Below are 20,988 nucleotides of genomic sequence, written 5' to 3'. Positions count from 1 at the left end.
ACTGTCACCCTCGCGAGTGCGAGTTCCAATTTTAGGTCTTTCCCGAAACATGACTCACCCCACCGCGCACATGTTCTATGGATTCTTCCGCTTGTTCTATCGTCTGATACACACACACACACACAACACATGGGAAATGGATTTTTAGCTTTAATCGCACATACAAGCCAATCCTTTTGGCCACTCCGTATGGACGAAAATGGATACTTCAAACAGTCGAACAAAAAGGGGTTACCCAAAGGAAGTAGGAACAACAACGACCACAACAACAACTACAAAAAAAGACCTGGGTCAAAAACTCTTTTCACTGTGCCCTTTGCCGAAGACTTTGGTAGGATTGGCGGAGCACAGACAGGTAGAGACATCAAAGGAAACCATGGAAAGCTGTCAGAAGGCAAACAAAACACAACAGCAATGTCGGGCCGAACAAAAACAAAAACAGGATGACAGTTGGGTCTGAGGATACGTGAACATCCTGGATCGGTTCCTTGCTCAAGGTGAAGCCCATTGGTTTGTTTTTTATTTGGGGGATAGTATAAGAGGAAAACCGGAAGCCACGGTGGCTACCTCGAACAAGGGTAGGTTTTTTTCTTCTATCTCCCCAAAGTTCGAGACACACACTTTGATATCGGGGAAGCAGCCAAAACAGTCATGTTAGCATGTTAAAGTCAGATTTCTTTTTAGGACGATCTTGGACGAATCGGAATGTTCGAATCCCCGACCGGGATAACTTTCACCGAACAATTTTTTTTTGGTACGAAACAAATAAACGAAGGCCCCTAAAGCCCCTACCACGGTGTAGCTTTCTGGAGTTCCGTTAATTCCACACCATCCCGGGCGCCGAGGTTTTTGCACTGGTTCGATGAGTTTGATCAAAATACTACCCCTCCGCGAAGCAAGTATCATCCCCACATATTCCCATTTTCTGGACGCTCTGGCTCCTGAACCGTGGCAGAAAACCCGTTTTTCTGCCGTCGCTTCGCAGGGAGCAGCATCATTCATAATCGGCCATTCTTCGATTCCGTTCCGCGAGTTGTAAAGCCACAGGGCTTTTACAACATACACCACACAAACACAAACACACACACAGCACACTGACCGCGGAGCATTTGGAAGATGTGATTTCTTGACTTCTGGCAGGCTCACAGATTATGATCAGATTACGGACGGCATTGGCAATCGCGCCGGGGTGCACTGACACTTATCGGTGGGCAGACACACGAGGCACCGTAATTTACATTTTGTTCCATCGCTACGCTGATAGTGTGTTTGGGTTGTTTGAACACTTTGACGCAAATTTGTCCCGCGGATGCGGATTTCACTGTCAACTCGCCTCGGTCATGCTCAATTACCGCGCGCGCAAAACTAACCTCGAATAGGGGTGTGTGAGGGCAACCCTGTGGAAGCTGAGGAAGATTGCTTCGGTGCAAAATCGCGCCCAAAAGTCGGACGACGCACTGTCCGGGGAAACCGCTGCTGTCGGTGAACGGCACGCTTAGACAAAAGCCGCCAATTCCGCGGAACCGTGGTTTTATACACCGAAAGCCGTCCGCGCACACGCGGATCGCACAACCGCTCTTTTGCGCTCTCACTCTCTCACGTGCACTGGTTCGCTCTCTGCCATGCGTCAACAGCTGTCAGATTTCTCTCTCTCTCTTTCGGGCGCTCTCTCGCAGGGTCTCTGCTCCAGCGACCATTTGTTTACAACGCGCAATGCATGCAGATATTCCGGCGCATTACGCATTTTAACCCTTCCGTTGCGTTTTTTTGGCTCGTTTCTTCTGCATTCCCTTTTTTTGTTTGATACTGCAAAACTTGTTCCTGTTTCTTCGTACTCAAATCGATTCAAATGTGTTTGCAATAAAAAGAGGGAACCGGTCGGGTTAAAAAACGCACTCACACTAATGCTGATGGTTGGCAAGACGTCCGGTTTTGCATAGCAACCGTTCAACGTGGTAACAGCTATTACAAACACACAAACGCACTGCGGGAAAGAGATAGAGAAGCAAGGACGATTTTTGCACTCGACGTGCCAATTTTTGTTGGCTTCCTTGGCTGGGTGGTTTGCCTGGTTCTGATGACTCAGTCCGAGCGAATGTTGCGAATGTTATATTTGATATTTCCTAAATCAAACAAGCTTACTCAAAGTCCTCTGACACACAAAACTAACGTTGCTCTCACCTATCCTTTCATTAGCGAACTGCTCAGGGCACTGTTACTGCAAGTACTGCTTCCGGTTTCCTGGCGTCAGCTGGTCGCTACAGCTTAAACCTTCTCGAAAGGAACATTCTTCCTCAAAATTTCCGACCAATTGCCCCTCCCCCACAACTTTACCCTACATGCACGTGCAAAGCGATCGTGTCATGTGATAAATAATCCGAATTGACGGATGAGCTCTCGCCCCGCTTGAGCACGCTTCATTGAGCAAAACCGTGCCGAACGCCGATACGTTTCTGCATAATGTCTTGGCAAGTGGCGGCGTTCAAGCGCGATCGGCCGCATTGGAATTGTATGTAAATTGATTCATCTAATCGTCGAGTGTGAGGATGCTATGAGGAACACCGGCGCACCAGAAGGGGCAATAATTAATTGTGATGTCACTCTACCGCCAGAGGTGCTGCCAGGTGACCGCCGGTGGAGCGGAGATGGAGCTGAAAAACAACGCTACGAAAAAGCACGAGCAAAACAAACATACCGACATTGGCTTTCCGGTGTGATTGAATGAATCGTGACCCAAAGCCCGATCGAAACGTTTTTGGCGATACCGTTGCCCCTTTGTCGCATACCAAACGAGTTTCACCTTTTAATGTATTCCGTTTCACATTCGGCAGGCAAAAATTATGCCCCCTTAAGAGATAGGGCGACCGCACCGCATCAAAGTTCCGATGTGTCTTATCTTTGTCTTTCGAAAAACTTCTACTTCCAAGGGAGCATAACACATTTACATCACACCGTTCACGGCTCAGCTTACGGACGGCAGCAGTGGCAAGGTGAAGGCCCATTTTATGACCACTTCCTGCCTTGCCTTGAATGAATCTGGCGTGAGTAAAGCAAAACTTATCTCGTGTTGCTCGATTATGGCAGGCATTCGTCAGCACTGAGCAAACGATGCTTTTATTGTAAGGTGAGTAAACCGCTGAAGATAAGTTTGTTCCGAGATTAGAGAACAAGATTCTATCGTACAATTAAATCGCTAAGAACGCTCCACGTGTTTGGAACATTTTGAATTAATTCTTTTGAAAGGATGTGTCGTGCGTGCTGCATACTTTCAGGCTCACTTTCCACTTTGGGCCTTCCGCGTGTACTAAAAGTGTTCTAAAAAAACATAAAGGGATTTTCAAATTAAAAAGTTCTGACTCACTTCTGTGCAGAATCCAACGCAAAGCCCCAAAAAAACATCAATCACTGTGTGTTCGCTCTCTGGCTGCCTCTCTCCATTTTTCATTCTTTCATCTTATCATCGACTCGGCTCCAGCTCTGTCCGTGTATCACGGTCAACGGGGGAACTATTAAAAGTGCACTCAGCGTGAAAAATGCATCCACAGTGTTAGTATTTTCACGCTCCAGCTCTTTCGGTGTGCATGCTCCAGCAGCTGGAGCTCCGTGTACAGTTACATCATTCTTGATTCTCGGCTACCCAGAAAGCCGGCCCCGAACGACCTACACCAGCTGCTGCTGCTGCTGCTGCTGCTGGCGGTGGTTTAAGCCAACGTGAGACGGCCTCGAATGCGTACCCAACTATCCGTCTTCTCAACTCTTCCCGCAAAGGCTGAAGCCGAGCAGTCAGACGACGGACGTGGCACGTGACTTCATTGACTCGCGCCACCGCATCCCACCAACCGGTGGGACGGTGGGTTCCGTTGGCAGAAAATCGATTCGTGAACCGGCGGCTGGATGTTGGTCATGATGGTGATGATGATGTGGAGATGATGGGAGCTTTGTGGCTAACCTTCCCAATTCCTGTGGCTGTGGAAAGGCCCAGCTCCACTTGATGATGATTAATTAGCAACATTTTTGTGCGAAGGATGGACTATTTCTGACGCATCCTTGCTGATGGTGACGTCCAGCACCGTGGCTCTGGAGAGAATTGTAATAAATTCACCAAATGTCCGGGGGTAGTGGGCATCAGGGCACCCAGATGGGGGAAATCCGATACTGACACGCACCATCATCATCATCACCATTCTCCTTTCGGCAGGCGAGCACGTGTGCGCGTGAAGTCAATTGGCTACATGTGCCGGCATGTGACGTCAGGGAAGGCTTTAATTCCCATGTTGTGAGGCATTTTGTGCACAACACGAGGGAGGCTAGCTTTTATTTTCTCACAGCAGTTCCTTTTTTTTAATCCCGTCCGGAGCATCCAGTCCAAAACTTGGGGCAACAAAAGCTCGTCCAGATTAATTAATCCTACGCGCACTCATTCAGTAGTGTCAGGTGGTGTTCCAAGAAGCTGATGAGGATTAAACTCCACGAAATATGCAGTAAAAAAACAACCAGTGAAGTACGTACTCTTACCAGCACTGAAAGAAGACAAAAATACCTCCCTCCCCAGTGAGTTCAAAATTAAAAGCTCACCGGTATTAAATTAAATTCAATCCCATGCTTTGATGTGCAAAAATAGCAGCGAAATCTGGTGCCAGCCGTAACGTGTAAATCAAATAAACAGAAGCCGCGTTTAGAGAGCGAACACTTCGCCGAGTTCTTTTTGGGGAGTGAGGGGCGTTGAAGGGCCATGTTTACGGCACACCTGGGATGGCGCATGGTATTGACACGAATGTTGCTTTCGGTTCGCTAATTCCCGCTAAAGCACACCATCTTCACCTGCGAAGATCTCTTCACTTCATCAAGCCACGAGAAATGAGCGCAAAACATAAGACGCATGGTGGTAACGAACCCCCGTACCCCCTACTCGAGTCGAAGACACTGGCCGCGTAACTGGTGGTGTTAAATTCCGCCACGACTAATTCACCAGCCATCCATTCGGGCCTTCCTATTGGTGATGACGAGTCTAGTATATCATATTAAACACTTAACCCTTAGCGCCACCTGACCCCTTTTGGCGACATCTGAGTCATCGCCATTGATGATTTTGAAGCACCGAACAGCGCAGGAGTCGGGGTACGGTCATCTCGGACCGGTTTTGTGTCATTCATCGTTTGAAGAGAGCACACACACACACACGTTAGCGCCAATTGATGATAATTAATTGTTCGAATGTTCGAAACGCCACCACGTCGATCCTCTGCCGCAAACGGTCTGTTTGTCTGTCAGACGCGTCACACATATTGTTCCTCGATGTATTCTCATTAGGCGGAATAATTATCCATTATGGATGCCTGATTGAATGATCGATTATTGGGTGCTGAATGCTCACTGTCCTATATGAAGTGTTTGTGTTTGTTCAACTTTTCTTTTGATTGAATCATGCCACACGCGTGCTCCACACAGGGAGCAAGCAAAAACCCGGGGGCCAACTTTCTATTCGGTGGGTTTCCCATCGTAAATTCCGTCGCATTTACTCGTAACGCTTCATTGCCTCTCCATCCTTATACGCCTCAATCCCACCCCAGATATAGGTTGTGCGGATTGTCTTTCAATCGGAACACGCCGACCGGATTGTGGTGCACCGTTTGGTTCCAGACATTTAATCTTTAAATTAAATTATCCCCGTACCGAACGAACGAAGGCCCTCCCCCCGGTAGCGCTCGTACCTATTTTTATTCAAAGCATGCCATGACACTTTCTATTCGATTCATCCTTCTTCGCCCGAGGATGTCTGCAGATCCTGGTGTGTGTGTGTGTGTGTGTGTTTGGTCCGCCTGCCTCGTACCGAAAATCGCTCCCACAACTTTACTTTCACATCCGGACCGGCATTATCCTCGGTCTTGGTTCCTCTTTCGATGCTGCCACCATCTCGTCAAGTGTTTTGGCCAAGAACAATATCTAGCAGCAGTAAAAGAAAAACACACCGAAGCCGCTCGAAGGTGTGAAAAGGGCGACGGGGAACATTGCCACCAAAGTGTACGGTCTAAAGTCACTCAACCGACGAGCGTTGGCGGGATTTAGTGTGTAACGTTGGATATACTGCGGCGGCAATGCGAAATTTCATCCTTCGGAATGCCACGGAATGCTTCACGGCTCGGTGAGTTCGAACGCGCGCGTGCTTTTCGCGTTCCACGTGTGCTCCCGTGACCGTAGCGTGAAAGCTCACGTACGGGTGTGTCGCAATCGCATCTGGTGACTGGGACCTGGAGAACCATTATCGGGTGCGAGCGGTCATGCGGGGCTGAGTGCTCCACATTAAGCTGATGGCGAACATACACTTTGTCGCCAAATGGGCCACACTGTACGGTGTGGTGAAAATTGAGATAAGACCCAGTTGAAACCAGCTACTGATATTTAAAGCTGTTTCGAATCTGTTTCGGCTGGCAGATATTCGGAGCTGTATCGGTGTTCAGGTGTGTAACAGGTAGATTATGTGAACGAGAATTGGATGCGAGAAATCAGCGTTCATGCTGGACAGTAGCCATCGCTGGACTCGTCCGCTTTGAGACGGTTACGGTTTTTAGAGTTACCTTCCGGGTATGCTCGGTGTCTTATCAGATCTGTCATCAGCCGGAGTTAAAGCTAGGTCGCCAGACAATCGAACCAGGTTTTCTAAAAGTTTTCAATATACCTCTTATTGAATTCTAGACAACGATCGAGTCCCCTGGAAAATTCTCGCCATACCAAAATATATATTCTCTTAAGGATATCCCAAGAAAAAGGCTAACCATCGCCTGCGTCAATTTATAAATTAATCTTATGTCCTCCTCGACTTTCACCTCCCGATATTAGCCGTACGAGATTTATCGGGCATTACCAGTGCAACGAACCACGATGACTGTGATGATGTTACGCTTCTCCACCGAAACTATCCCGGTCCTTGGTTCCATTAAAGCTTACCTGTCACTCGACCGGCACACCCCACAACAGGGCTCCGCAAGTTGCCGAAGTTGTGATAAAATCACTACGCCTTCCGATCCCAATCGCACAAAGCTAACAAACTAGCTCGCAATTGGCGCTTTATTTATCACACCCGATGCTTTCGCCGCTTCCTTTCATTAGTGCAGCATCCCGTCCTCCGGTTCTCCGGCTGTCCTTGCCGGCATCACTTTCACCTTCGCGGCCCGGTACGCCTGTAGGTGGTGATGAGCTATCCGATGCGGTATCGATCCCGGCCGTAGCAGGTTCGAGTTGAGTGTCTGCCCGTACGACCGTAACAGCACGCTGTCAGTCTCGACCGGCTCGAGATACTGTGCCAGCGCACCAAACAGCTACCCACCCGCCCAGGGATCGGAAAGAAAACAAAGCAAGAGCAACCGTGCCGGGTGAACCTCGGGCTAATCAAATCGATACTCCCCCCCCCCCCCGCCCCCCACTTACCTCATGCTCCTCGCAGGTGATAAATCGTAGCACGGCCACATACTCCGACCACACCATATTGCGCCAGCGGACATCGTACCGTTGTGCCAGCGGTGCCATCAGAAGACACCCGAACCCGCCGTGACCGTAGCTCGAGCTTTGAAACACATCCAGCGCCAACTGGTACAGCCCGTAGTAGCTTTTACGGTTCTCGATTTTTGCCCTTTCGAAATCAAACACATTGTCGCCGGGCGCGGTCTCGTTTCGAAGGGCCGCGAGCCGCCGTTCAATCAGCGCCGACAGATCCGGCTCGAGGAACTTCGAGTCGGGCCCAAGGAAAGCGGCCATCAGATACATGAGCCGTTCGGTTGGCGTGGCCAGCGAGATGCCGGACGCTTCGACAAGCTCCGCAAACCGTAGCCCCGTGCTGATGATGGCGGTTTCGGTAAGTAGCTCAAGCTTCGGTGTGCCCCGCTCCAGCTTATCCACCATCAGATAGAGCGGACTGTAGGGCCAGGTGCGCTGCAGGAGCGGCCGTTTCCATTCCGTCACCGTAAATCCATCCCGACGGTCCGGGGCAAGATTGACCTGTTGCGGCACAACACGCAACCGATGGGTTAGCGCGGTAAATTTTGATTGAAATTCATTCCCCTCGCAGTAAGCTTACCTCATTCTGTATCGCTTTTTGGGCGAGTAGTTTGTAGTTAAGCTTCCATCGTTGCATGTCCGCCCCGGTTACACCCAGCTGTTCGACCGTCCCGTTATAGGACCCGGGAAGGAAGATGATATCATCAAACAGTTTTACCAGCGCAGGATAGAACGCTTCACTGAGTGAGTACGTTAGGAAGAAAGCGAGCTGAAGAGCATTCGTTTTGGATGGAGATTCTTCGAGCGCAGTGGTACGGGATTCGCGGCCACCGGCACCATTCTCCAGTTGCAGCACGTCCAGTAGATAACGCTGTTCGATCGTCTGGACAAACCAATTTCCAATCAAACTAACAGCACCGTCGGATGAGCGCGTCCGTGCGCACACTGTCTGCAAGTAATGGCGATGGGAAGCGCTGCTGAAAACGAGCTCCTTCAGCTCAGCCGCACAATGACCGTCGTCCGGCAGCAGCAGCCTGAGCAGCGCGTGGAGCAGAAGCACGGGATAGCTGCTCGTCACAATTAGTGTCGGAACGGTTTGGTAACGGCGCACCTGTACGGCGCCCAGCGACGGCAAGGAAGCAATCCCATACGCCGTCCGGTCTTCAAAGTGCGTCAGCACCAGGGACGATGAGCTGGTAGATTTTCGGGGAAATATATTGCAAAAGCATGTCAGTGCCATTTTGTTTGTTATTCGAAACGGGCGCCATAGCGTGTGGCGTCAGTACCTTAGCGTTTGGATGATTTCACCGAACCGTCCGCTGCGAACAAATGGAGTAAGATATTTCGTCAGGAACGCCGCCGTGTACGGTTCCATCCCGACGACGGCCGCACGGGCTCGGCCCACCGTCCACAAACATCCCGCCAGCAGCATCTTCTGTGAGAACTGCAACGAATAAGAAAGAAGCAACGTAAGACAAACGGGGGAAGCAGCGGTATGACTTAACACCGAACGTCACACTCGGTTTTATTATTGCAATGAGGGGATAATTAATTACCTCGTTAGCACCGTTGCGTTCGGCCGTCGTGAACCATTTCGAGCAGCAAGCGAACAGCTTTTCGCAGAGCTGCCGGTGCTGCTGACCGGGCGCACTTGCACCGCAGGAAGCTGCTGCTGCTGCATCCTGTTGCTTCTGCTGCTGCTGCTGCTGCTGCTGCAACCCGGGTCCAATTAGGGCTAACAAGGCGACAGCGTGCTGGCGGATGATAAATGGGCCATTCTCGTCGAAAATGAGATGCTGATAGTGCCACTCGAGCAGGTAGCACAGGGCGGGCCAAAGTTCGCTGGGGGAAGAAAAATGGAGCCAAAGAAGGGGGGAGGCTAATGAAAGGAATCTCCAAGCTTAATGGGGCGACAAGCCACAAACTGGGGTTGCTCATCACTTCCGTTCCAATGCAATCGCAAGGAACAACCGTGAAAACATTACTTTATTATGGTGTAGCCATCTGATGTTTGACTTGTCTAACTCGAATGTATTCGCGCTTGTTCAGGCAAGGATTCTTTGCCAATCCTCAGCTATCTTCAGCTTACACTTCCTGTTCATGTAATTTCCGCTTGTTTCTAAATTTAAACTGAATCTTAAGCCCCATTTTCATGACATCCTTCGTCAAGGATACTTACTTACTTATCAGGCGCTACAACCGCTTTGCGGTCTTGGCCTGCTGCAACAATCCTCGATACCGATCACGGTTCAGCGCCGTCGTCTGCCAATCCGTTATCCCGGCCGTTCTGGCGGACGCATCAACGCCATCACTCCATCTCAATTTGGGCCTAACACGCCTCCTCTGACCTAAAAGGACTTTACGAGCTGGGTGCGTCCGGTGTCATTCTCATGACGTGTCCAGCCCACCGGAACCTGGCGAGTCTAATTCGCTGCACGATGGTAAGATCATCGTACAGCTCGTAGAGCTCGTCATTGTAGCGGCTCCTCCATTGTCCTTCCTTCGTCAAGGGTATCTTACTCAAAATATGGAAATCTTGCGTTCTTATCCGATGTCCACCAAATAGGTGCGGTCTACACTCATTAATAGCAACTCTTCAATCTTGCTTGGCCTGACGACCTCTTAAGGTCATTCCTGCCATTTCTGGCCTAGTAAGCCTTATTGATACCGCATGGTTGGATAGTCAGCCCTCACTGTGAGAGAATGGCTCAGATGGAATTGGCCGATGTCGCATATACCACCACCGGGCCGCCCCTAATTAATGGCAGCTCTGGTTGGTATTTCGAATGTCATATTGCTCGTCAAACTAGAGTCTTCTTCCTTGGCACTTCAACCTTGAAAGGTCTCGGCCTGTCATTTCGGGCTTTCTGTGACATGATTTTACCCGTAGAAAAGTAGTCAGCCTTACGTACGGGGAGGAGGCGGTCTGGATGGGATTTGAATCCCGGCCCTGCCGTATGAACACCGGCGCCGCGGTCGGCCACCGGACCGCCCGAAGAGAGAATGGGATAGCAGTATATTATTCTACGTTGGAAGAATCTATCAAGTTAGAATTCAGGATGGCTTCTCTGGTCTTATCTGGCGATCCTCGGGGAAATATTTTCTCAAAATCTTTCTCGATGTTGTCATCTCTCCAAAATGTCCTGCTCCATTGGGTGTTGCTCCAAGAGTCTGTGTCTGTAGTCCAATCTGTCTGTGTCCTAAGAAATTCAACATGTTGTCTGTCGATCTCCCGATGCGACTCCCTGAGCTTCATATGGAGATCCACAGTGCGCTAACCCTTCTCTAGGTTTCATGAATCTCTGGAACTGCCAAATTGGAGCGGGTTCATCACAAGTTCACACGTCTTCTCGCTGATCGCTTAGTTTTGGTTTTCCCAGGTAAACCCACGTGAACCTTCCCTCCTATCGTAAGGTCCCCCTATCTTGCTGGCTAGACCTCAAACTCTTCATCCACTCTTACCTTCGTCCTTTGTCGCAGGATCCTTTACTAAACTACTGTTATAAATACAGTACAAAACAAAAGTCAAAAGTCTCTTCATAACATCATTTCATCCTGTTTGCCACCAAAGCTGAAATGCCCTCTCAACATTACGCGAACACTATCACGTAATCAATACACTCACCGCACCTCCGCGATATCGGCAACCAATTTTACTATTCCGTACCGAATGCTGTCGCGTAATGAATTGTCGATGGCACACGCGGCCGCCACGCCACAACCTGCCCGGGAGTTGGGGGTTTACATCGTGATTTATCGTTGCGAGAGACAGACAGAAAAGGAGGGGGGGGGGGAGGGGTGGCAGCTTTATGCAAATTACACCCATCGCGTCCACTGTTATTACGTACGATATTGTAACGAAGTCATCTCAATGAAACCGCAACTTTCTAATCAATATTCAATTGAGCATTGTAATCGTTACCGACCTGGGTATGATCTTGCATAGCTCCCAAGCACCGGCAGTTGCGTGGATGGTCCCTTGACCCTTCCGTAAGTAACGGGTAATGATGGTAATGATTATTGATTGTTGTGCCACAAGAAGTTGGAAAAGCTTAATTGTACAATCGCACGTGTGAATTGAGACTGGCATTGAAATGAATACACCAAAGCAAGTGTGAAAGCGCCTGTTGATAGGCAAGTGATGCGTTACGGACGTTCAAAATTTAAATCGCCCCCAGAGGGAATCGGGCTCCGAGCAGCTCGTTCGAAGAGTCAGCATTAGTTGCACTCTCGCGGTGATGATGTGCAGGATTCCGGTGTACCGGAAGCAATGGCACCGTATAAAACCAACCATCGTCAGACAGATGAAGCGATACAACGGTGGTACAACAACACGGCCGGTCTGTTGTCGAATCGGATCATGCCGCCGATGGCAAACGGAACTCGCCGGAAGTGTACATAGTGAGTTGTGAATTCGATAGCAGCAGCAGAAGAGAGAAACAGTTTTTCGGTGACGAACAAACATGAGCAAAGCGGCGATCGTCACCTGCACCGCCCTCCTGACGTTTTACATTGTGCTTTCGGCCGTAAGTTTGATAAGCACGCGGCATAGTGTACGCTGTTTGCATACGATTAGTGTTGTCTCGTGTCCCACGTGTCTTGCTGAGGGGGGAAGGGTTGAAAGTTGAGCAGAACAGAGATTTGCCAAAACTTTCCCCTATCTGTGTCGCATCTCGTGCACCAGAGCATGACGCGATTACGCATCAAAAGAATGTTTCTCCCAGTCTCCGGTATGCAAATCATGCCTTGACGTTCCCCCCGCCTGTCAGCCTAGGCTGGCCTTCATAGAAAGGCGGTATGAATTTTTCGGTGCCACGCGTTCAAAAATAAAAATTCAACGCCTCGGAACGGAAAACTTTGCGGCCGTCGGCCCTAACTTCATCATTACTGATTGGGTGGGATAGGTTTCGTTTTTTTTTTTGCGGAACAACAACAACATGTTAATCAAAACCAGGGTGAGACTTCGTCAGTTTTTCCCTGGAACGGCTTTCCGCTATCTCGGCCGTGTGTGTGTGTGTGTGTTCGAATAGCAAATCGGATGTAATTGGTAGGCAAAAACATCATCGCTGTGGAGGATGAATTTCTTAAGAATCTGTACGCCTTTTTCCCTCGAATCAGCTCTTCCGGATCGGAACCGGGTGGATCGGCGGTGGCGTGCTGCAGTAATGAGCTTTCTACACTTTATCCGGTCCGTTGAAGCCTCACCGTAGGGTCGTAGGGTGCTCTGGCTCGTATGTTATCCGAAAAACTTTTCGGAACACAGAACACTCGTCCCCCTCTGTCTCTTTCCACCAGATTGAACCGGGGAGAAAAAGTTTTTTGTTTGTACACATGACACATGAACCATGTGTCCTGCCGAGTTCTCTGCCGTCATAATACTGTCCCGTTTTTGCGCCAACTGCCCGTGCGTTTTCAGTTCGATCCTTCGATTCGATTGAATTTGAGCACGAGTGGTACCGAGTGTTCGGGGTTTTTGCGCTGGTGATTGGTCCCTGCAAAACAAACGGCAAACTAATGGTTCATGTTGGTGTAAAGTTTTCCGTTCCCTTCCCAACAATCTAAAAGTGTAATGCAAATGGTGTGTGTCTGTGTGTGTGTTACCGTGCCACATTTTGCACTTCATTTAAAGCCGATTTCGTGGTTCCTGCAGTTCGTTTCTTCACCACAGCTGACCTGCATACGGGCTAGCAATGTCTAACAGAGCTTCAATTTTTCCCTTCCTTTGGCGAACTTTCGGTGACATCTGGTTCCTGGCAATGGTTAGCCGCTTTTCCTAGTAGTCTCTCAAATTCTTCCATTTTTTTTTTGTTCTACTTCACCTCACCCGCCGCCAGGCGTTCGAAATACCGGACCGGTACAAGAAGCCGGCCAAAATGTTGCACGAGCTCTGTGTGGCCGAGTCGGGCGCATCGGAGGAACTGTTGCGCCAATGTATGGACGGGACGGTGCACAGCGACCCGGCCGTCAAGTGCTACATCCACTGTCTGTTCGACAAGATCGACGTGATCGAGGAGGGTACGGGGCGCATCCTGCTCGACCGGCTGCTGTACATCATCCCGGACGACGTGAAGGATGCGGTCAACCAGCTCACACGCGCATGCAGCCACATCGGTAAGGGTGGCCACACTCGCAATCACAACCTTTTCGCCAGCAGGCTTAACACCCGCTTGTCGTACGCTTGCAGTAACGCCGGACAAGTGTGACACCGCCTACGAAACGGTCAAATGTTACTTCAACGCGCACGATGAGGTGATCAAGTTTTGTCACCTGCTGGTGATAGAATAAATGGGGCAATCGGCTTTACCTACCTACATCAACTGGCACTCGCAGCACCAAAGGTACAGTTTCAGCATACGGATTTCGGTTAAGACTTGGATGGAAAACGTGACGCGTTTTAACCTAACAATTAAGGGCAGCCGTACGTGTACAGGACCGATATTAATAAGAGGATTTAGCTCAAAATGGAAATATACTTCGAGAGTACTTGAGAAATATTCACTTTTATCCTTGAAACCAGTAATACGATTACTTCCTGGGAAAGAGCCCATTTACAGACTCGGTTCATTGGAACCAGTGTAACTCGATAGCTGGAATTTCCGCTGGATGAAAGTATCGATAATCAGTTGCATAAATGTTGGTCTCGAAGATGAAGGGTCAGACGTTTCTCAGGTGAGGTGTGAGTATCTAGAAGGACATTCTACATACTCCGTTAAACCGAATCGAAGATGTAGAACCGTCTTTCAGGGGTTCCTAGAGCTAAAGCTTGGTGGACTAGGACCATGGCGGTCGTTACCGTACGCAATGTTGACTATTCAGGTACGGGTCCAACCAAGTCACAGAAAACCAGAAATGGCCGGCCGAGACCTCTCGAGGTTGTAGTAGGGCCAAAGGAGCGGAAGAGAAACGATGTGTAAAAAATCACCACAAGTCCACCAATGCTATCGGTTGTTCGGATCCTAGTCGTGACTCCCAGTACAAACTTTCCACAAGAGTGAAGATGTTAAAGCATGTGATCAGGACCACTTACTTGTACAAATCAGCGTCCGGATTGCATTGCAACAGCAAACGGAAAAATCGGAATGCTTCCATCTGTGTTTGAATCATGTGCACCTGGAACGAAACAACCGCTTTGATACAACGACCAACCCTTGCTTGCTGCTTCACCTCTCCTTCCAGTAGCTACACTCACATCGATATCCTTTCTGCTGAAGACGTACCGCTTCGCGAGGTTCACCACGTGGAAGCGGCCCAGATGCTGCTGGTAGAAACCTCGCCCATATCCGCACAGGATGCGCACCAACTTCAACACCACGTGCTGTGGTTGATGCTCCCGTTCGTTGCGTTCGATGGAGGTGAGATAGTTTTTCACCAAACCCCCGATCAGCGCTTCGTTCGTTGCAATCTTCAACGCCAGCGGTTCACCGGTGCGTGCCAATCGAATCAGTATCTTGGTGCAATTAATGACCGTTGCCCCCTCGGGCTTCATCGCGAACAAAATGTACCGGATGCGCTCGAGAATGTTCGTGCGCGCCAAACACTCGACGAGATCCGTTTCGGCCAGATGGAAATCGTTCATCGTTTCGCGATTGTGCACATCGTCCGGATCGTCCGGATCGGGTAGGTGCGCTTTGAAGTGTGCTTTGCGTGCTGTGCGCGAACCATCGCCGGTCAGATTCATGGCCCCGAAGCCTGCCTCCATGCGTTGCTGCTGTTGCAATCGTTCCTCTTCGTGGCTGTGGGTGATGTTTAGCGCCAGCTCCGGTTGCACCATACCGTACTCCGAATCGAACACGGTATCGAGCAGAATCTCGTCCGTGTCGTTGTAGAACAGGCTGGCCAATGCTCGGGACGCCACCTCCACCACGGACGGTGTGTTTTCGTCGAGCGCAAATCGCAGAAAGAAGAACACCTTCGACACGGGAAGCTCTAGGACGCCGTCGTAGAAACCTTGGTTCACAATGTTTAGCATACCGGCGATGGCCCCGAGCGCGGAAATGCGCTGCTGCAGTACGTTCGAGCGAGCTAAACGGAACAGTTCCTGCAGGGTGTACCCGGGCCGCTGGGCATCTTCACCGTGGAGATACAGCTCTCGATCGTCTGTCTGCTGAGGATGGGAGGTTGCTGCAACGTACGGCTGCAAAACACCCTTCCAATCGAAACGGGCCTCATACGATTCGCCTGGTTTGAGTTCCTTCACGCTGCGCTCAATGTCTTTCGTCCACTCGAGCTTCTCCGGTTCCAGTACGTCGAAGTTTATCCACTGTTCGGATCCCTTTTCCTTCAACACTTCCATACCGGCCGGGAGGATATCGGGATTCGGGGAACATTTACCGCTCTCGGTACCTTGCCTCTCATGCAGTGGTTCATTACGCACCGCAGTATTGGGCTTTTTGCGCGCCTTCAGGAACTTAACTAGCTTCGGATCGAGCGTGCTCAACAGGTGGTTTCGCTCCTTGCTGATTTCCTCCACCGACATTTGGTTCAGTTTGCGCAAGTTTTCGTTATGAATCGCCGTCGCATCCCATCCTTCGAGTAGCGCACTGCCCGTTGCTTCCTCAAACTCGATCTTGTCCTTGCGTTCCGTCGATTGCGTCGGCTGCGATGGGTTGCCCTTTCCCTTCGAAACCATTTGAGCGAAAATGCTTTTCCTCGGTTCATTCGCCTTCGGTTTTACTGCGCCCGGATACGTCGTAATGTGTAGCGTCCTGGGGAAAGAACCATCGCTCGGCGTGCCACCGGAACCGTGGAATATCTGCTCCGGATTCCGTTCAACGACCTCTCCCATAACCAACGATTCTGTGGACGGTTCTTCGGGCGTTTCTTCCGCCGGGCCGCCCTCGGTGCACATACTTTCCACCGGCTCAGGCTCCACCGTTGTTTGAAGTCGTTGTGCTCGACGCTTAGCAAATTCCGATTGCCGTACATTGCCGGTGCTTAGCGGCTGCTCGGGCTCACGCTGCACCCGTACCACTTTGGCTGCTGGTTGGAAATTCACGTCCCGGTTTTGCTCGGCGTAAAACTCCTGCTGCATGCGCAGGATCTCATTTTCACTATCCTTCTTAGTGGGTCTTTTAATCATGCTGCAAAATATCTTCCTTCACGAACGCGGTACGTACTGTGATTGCGATTGTTTACAAGTTGCGCGCGATCCGCGCACATCACAAAACAAACACCGTTTGACATTTACATCTTCGTTAAATGAGGGGTGGTCATGATTCTTCGTTAAAGTTTCTTCGATGTTTTTTTCGAATCAAATTTTAATTCAGAATTTACAATTAAGATTAAAATAAAAAAAAGCAAAAAGTACTTTATAACAAGAAAAAATTAGTTTTGAAAATAAAATTATCGTTTCCATAACATTACGAAACATTTTAGTAAATCTAAATTTGTTTCGTGAAATTTTATTTTCATCGACCGAATCGAACTGAACGAACGTGAAGTATGAAGAAGAAGCAGAAGAAGAAGCAACGTCAGGAAAGCGAGAGACGAGGAAATGGGAAAAGAAAGATGGCTACCGTCGGTGATTGTTTGTTTTGGTGTAGTGCGTAAAATAATCCCTTTTTAATCAATGTTTTGCTGAAGCATTCAACCGAAAAATAGCGTAATATTGTACGGAAAGCAAACCGCTTCCGGAGCAATATAACGTACAGTGTTTAGTGTGCTGCTTAAATCGATTCAAGCGGCCGTAAAGTTTTTCCGCCCGAAGCAACACCTAACCTCACTTTTTGGTTTGGTGTGCGGGAACGAATGTTTTGATTGCGTTTGCAGACGTCTACGCGATCTCGACCCGGCTTGTTTGTTTTGATTTTGTTTTTTTCGGGGAGGGTGGGAGCTTCACCCTCTATGCACGTTAACGCTGCCTAAACGCACCATGGACAGTGCAGGCGGTATGAAGTGCCTGCCGGTAACTAATCACGAAAGCAATGGATCGCATTCGGCCGGGACAAAACAACCATCGAAAAATGAAAAGTCGGCAAAAGGTGGCGCTAGTGCTAATGGCAGGCAGAAAGAGCAGGGTATGTATTGCCTCTCCGTGGTATGATGCGAATGAACTCATGTGGTTTGTTTTCACGCTTTAGGCAGCGAATTGAGGCTGGTAATGGAACCGCAAAACACTTCGCCCACCAAGTATTTCGACATTAACGGTGTACCGCTGCGCAAAGCATTGGAAGACGGCAGTATTGAGCCATCGGGCACGGACAAAGCGGATCAGGGCAGGCGGGGAAGCAAAGTGAGCATCAAGTGTTGCAACTGCGAGAAAACGTTTGTCTCTAGAGCAGCATACGAACTGCACTACCGCACAAGCTACGAGCAAGATCCAGTGTACGAATGCTCGGTGTGTGGCAAGCGCATCAAACAGTATCGGGCGTACCAGCTGCACAGCTACCGGCACAGCGCCAATCAACGGTTTACCTGTCCGGACTGTTCTAAAACGTTTCACCAAAAGTCGGACCTGACTCGACACCAGAACGTCCATCAGCCGAACAATGGTTCCGGCTCGTCGAAAAGTGGTGAGGTAAAGCTGCAAGCAATACCCTGCCCCCGGTGTGATGCGATTTTTGCAACGCAAGCCGAATTTAAGGAGCACTCCAGAAAGCTGCACCGAACGCCGAAGCAGTTGGTCGAATGTCCGGACTGTGGAAAGTATGTTGAGCGACAGCAGTTATCGTTCGCCCTTGTTTGAATTCCCTTACTCCCTTATGCTCTTCTGCAGATCGCTTTCTACCGGCAGTCTCTATTCCCATCGCAAAATACACTCGGAAAGCCCGAAGTTTTCCTGCCCCGAGTGTGGACGGACGTTCGTGCAGAAGATTAACCTGATCCAGCACCACAAAACGCACCTCGGCGAACGTCCCTTCCAGTGCGGACAGTGTGATAAAGCGTTCTGTGAAAAGGCGCACCTGCAGCGCCACCTCAACTATCACTCGGAGGAGCGGCCGTTCCGGTGTGAGCTGTGCGGCAAATGCTACAAAACGGAACGCTGCCTCAAGGTACACTCGGCCGTACACAACAACGAGCGGCCGTTCGTTTGCCCCGAGTGCAATAAAGGGTTCCTGAGCAGCTCGAAGCTACGCCAGCACAGCAACATCCATTCCGGGCTGCGCCCGTTCAAGTGCAAGTACTGTACGCGCGACTTTACCAACTTCCCCAACTGGCTGAAGCACATCCGGCGCCGGCACAAGGTGGACCATCGCACCGGCGAAAAGCTGGACAGTGTGCCAAAGTTTATGACGAAGAAAAAGGGCGGCGTGGGGGTGCGCAAGCAGGACGCACAATCGGAACCGTCGCTAGGGACGACGAAAAAGCGACCGATCAAGATACCGCTGCCGGATGTGCTGAAGGACGAGTCGCTACCGTACTTTAGCGAAAGTTCCAACATTGATCTCAACCTAGTGTGTAAGGATGATCTGCTGCAGCCGCTGGCGGACGAAATCGAGGACATCTTTCAGTGCTTACCGTCCGACGAATCGAAGCTAAGCATCCCCGAACCGTTGGAGCAGCTGTGCGGTGGCTCGAGTAAACCGGCGGACGGACGGGAGCGGTTGGGGTGCGGGGGTAGCCTTCTGCCACCGGAGGTGGATTGTGATTTTAGCGTTAGAAGCCCGATCGAGCACCAGCTGGACGTTTCGAACGATCTCATTAAGCATGGTAAGGTGATAGATACATATCGGTTTATAGCTTCCTAATCCTTCCTGCTTTCTTCCGCAGAACTTCCCAGCGACGCACTGTCCAGCTGCGAGAAGGAAACGTTCACCGGCGCGCTACTGTACGATGCGCAGCTCGCACCCATCTTGCCCGCGATGGCCTCATTTTGTGCCGGCGAAGAGCCGCCGGAACAGTTTCGGCTCATCAATCCACATTTCATACATCTATCGAGCGCGTCATTGCTCGCCCGAAGCTCGAGAACTTCGCCGCCGGAGGACGCCGCCGTTGCCGTGCCGGTTTCCATCGGTGAATGATGGTAGCTTCCCTCTCACTCCCGTACGACTTTATTGCATTTCTTCGTCCTGTTTTTTTTTTTCACATTTCTCTTGCCGTAATCCAGTTCGTCGTAAGCAAGCAGGTGCCCATCACAAAGATTTGCTGCTGATTGTGTGAGGTGCGATATAATAGGCTAGTGATTAGATAGCGTGAATGAGCCCCCGCCCTCCCAATCAAGAGGCAGAGCATTATCGTATTCGTGCGAAGGAAAGAAATGATTCCAATATTGGTTTTTACTTTTTCGCTTACATTCAATGACCCAACATGACTGAAATTTAGCACCCATTGCGATGTGAAAGAAATGTACCAAAACGTAAACACATTTTTGTAGCATTAAAAAAGGAAAAGGAACGTATATTTTTTTTCTAATTTATATTACACACCATGCCAACAGCTTGGTTAGCATTTTTATTAAAAGAAAACCATAAAGATACACATACGGACTGCAAAGCGTTTTCCTTTTCGGTGAACACCTTATTCGAACGAGTCGTTGGGTCCTTCCCAGCTTGTTTGAATTTACACGCAAAATTACACTTTTATTACACAAGCAAACATAAACACTAGCACTGGACAATTAAATCACTTATCTTCGTTAGTTTGGATTGCAGCTACTGTTTTACCGCTCAGTTCTTCCACTTTGTCTGCAGTGGCGGCAGTAGTGGTGGTGGACGCTAGGGCTTCGACAACCTCGTCGCCCTTTTCTTCTTCGATCGCTTGCACCGCGGTTGGCTCGTTCGAAACTGTCTCGATTCGTTGACTTTCCTGTCGCACCAGTTCCCGGAAAGAGACCGACCTGGCAAGGCCGTCGCCGATGTGAAAATTTAAATTTACCGCTGGCAGTTGTTGTTGCTGTTGTGCGTTGTTGGCCACCGGCTCATTCCCAGCAGCCAACCGGGTTCGGGACGACTGTATCCCGGCACTGATCACGCTACCGACCATTTGGAACCCACTGCTTAGGCCTACCGTCATGAGCGAGCTGAGCACCATGTAACAAAATCCGAGCATCAACAGTCCGGTAACTGCGGTCTGAAACCATCCGGCACCACGTGTGGTTTCATTGAACGTATCGAGCAGCTCCTTGAAAACGCTCCTGAAATACACCGCCTGTATGGAAGCCGTCGATTGCAGAAACACGTGCAGTGGATCGCACACCAGCAGTGGATCGCACACCAGCAGTGGATCACCGCCGTCCGGACGGGTACCGGACACGAACGTCCAAACGGTGGAGGTCGGTGGCTTTTCCAGGTTTTGCAAGCTTTGCATTGCCAAATTCTCGTTGCACTCCTTCCATTTGCTGCAGAAATTGATGCTGAACGCTAACAGCACCACCACCAGCAACGAGTTCAGCCGCGTAATGCGAGCGATTATGCGCACCAGGAAGCAGGCCGCGATTAGCAGAACGACCGGCAGTAGATTGTGCAAGATTTTCGATCCGAACAATTGCATCAGAAAGTTGTACAAACGCTCGCATTGATTTTCAGGGAAAATGGAACTGCGCCGAGCGCTGGAGGACGT

General features: G+C 49.9%; 4 protein-coding genes across 9 annotated transcripts in view; 2 read left to right on the top strand and 2 right to left on the bottom strand.

Moving 5' to 3' along the window:
• LOC118505695 (bumetanide-sensitive sodium-(potassium)-chloride cotransporter) overlaps positions 1-1,505 on the bottom strand; it is a 29,079-nt gene extending 27,574 nt beyond the window's left edge. For 3 of the 6 annotated variants that reach the window (XM_036041835.1, XM_036041839.1, XM_036041840.1), the window contains exon 1: positions 1,371-1,505. The gene's annotated coding sequence lies outside the window, so the exon portion shown is untranslated. The remainder of the gene's footprint in view (positions 1-1,370) is intronic. The other 3 variants (XM_036041837.1, XM_036041836.1, XM_036041838.1) reach the window with 1 other exon arrangement.
• Positions 1,506-7,044: 5,539 nt separating this feature from the next.
• LOC118505692 (RNA polymerase II-associated protein 1) lies at positions 7,045-16,659 on the bottom strand. The gene is made up of 7 exons (XM_036041831.1): positions 14,681-16,659; positions 14,519-14,601; positions 9,048-9,333; positions 8,778-8,935; positions 8,072-8,684; positions 7,426-7,992; positions 7,045-7,316 (listed from the first exon to the last, which is right to left on the bottom strand). The coding sequence occupies exons 1-7, from the start codon at positions 16,568-16,570 to the stop codon at positions 7,104-7,106; spliced, it is 3,810 nt and encodes a 1,269-aa protein (XP_035897724.1). The 5' UTR covers positions 16,571-16,659; the 3' UTR covers positions 7,045-7,103.
• On the top strand, positions 11,811-13,985 carry LOC118505693 (general odorant-binding protein 69a). Its single transcript, XM_036041832.1, has 3 exons — positions 11,811-12,017; positions 13,326-13,602; positions 13,676-13,985. Exons 1-3 carry the CDS (start codon positions 11,955-11,957, stop codon positions 13,774-13,776), a joined length of 441 nt encoding a protein of 146 aa, XP_035897725.1. The 5' UTR covers positions 11,811-11,954; the 3' UTR covers positions 13,777-13,985.
• Positions 16,660-16,984: 325 nt separating the features above from the next.
• Positions 16,985-19,916, top strand: LOC118505691 (zinc finger protein 79-like). The gene is made up of 4 exons (XM_036041830.1): positions 16,985-17,507; positions 17,571-18,135; positions 18,206-19,140; positions 19,201-19,916. The coding sequence occupies exons 1-4, from the start codon at positions 17,363-17,365 to the stop codon at positions 19,449-19,451; spliced, it is 1,896 nt and encodes a 631-aa protein (XP_035897723.1). The 5' UTR covers positions 16,985-17,362; the 3' UTR covers positions 19,452-19,916.
• Positions 19,917-20,988: the final 1,072 nt, after the last annotated feature.

The sequence above is a fragment of the Anopheles stephensi genome, chromosome 2, assembly GCF_013141755.1.
Source record: "Anopheles stephensi strain Indian chromosome 2, UCI_ANSTEP_V1.0, whole genome shotgun sequence".
NCBI classification, from domain to species: domain Eukaryota; kingdom Metazoa; phylum Arthropoda; class Insecta; order Diptera; family Culicidae; genus Anopheles; species Anopheles stephensi.
Note: the sequence above shows the minus strand (reverse complement) of the source record. Positions and strands in the feature narration are given on the sequence as shown.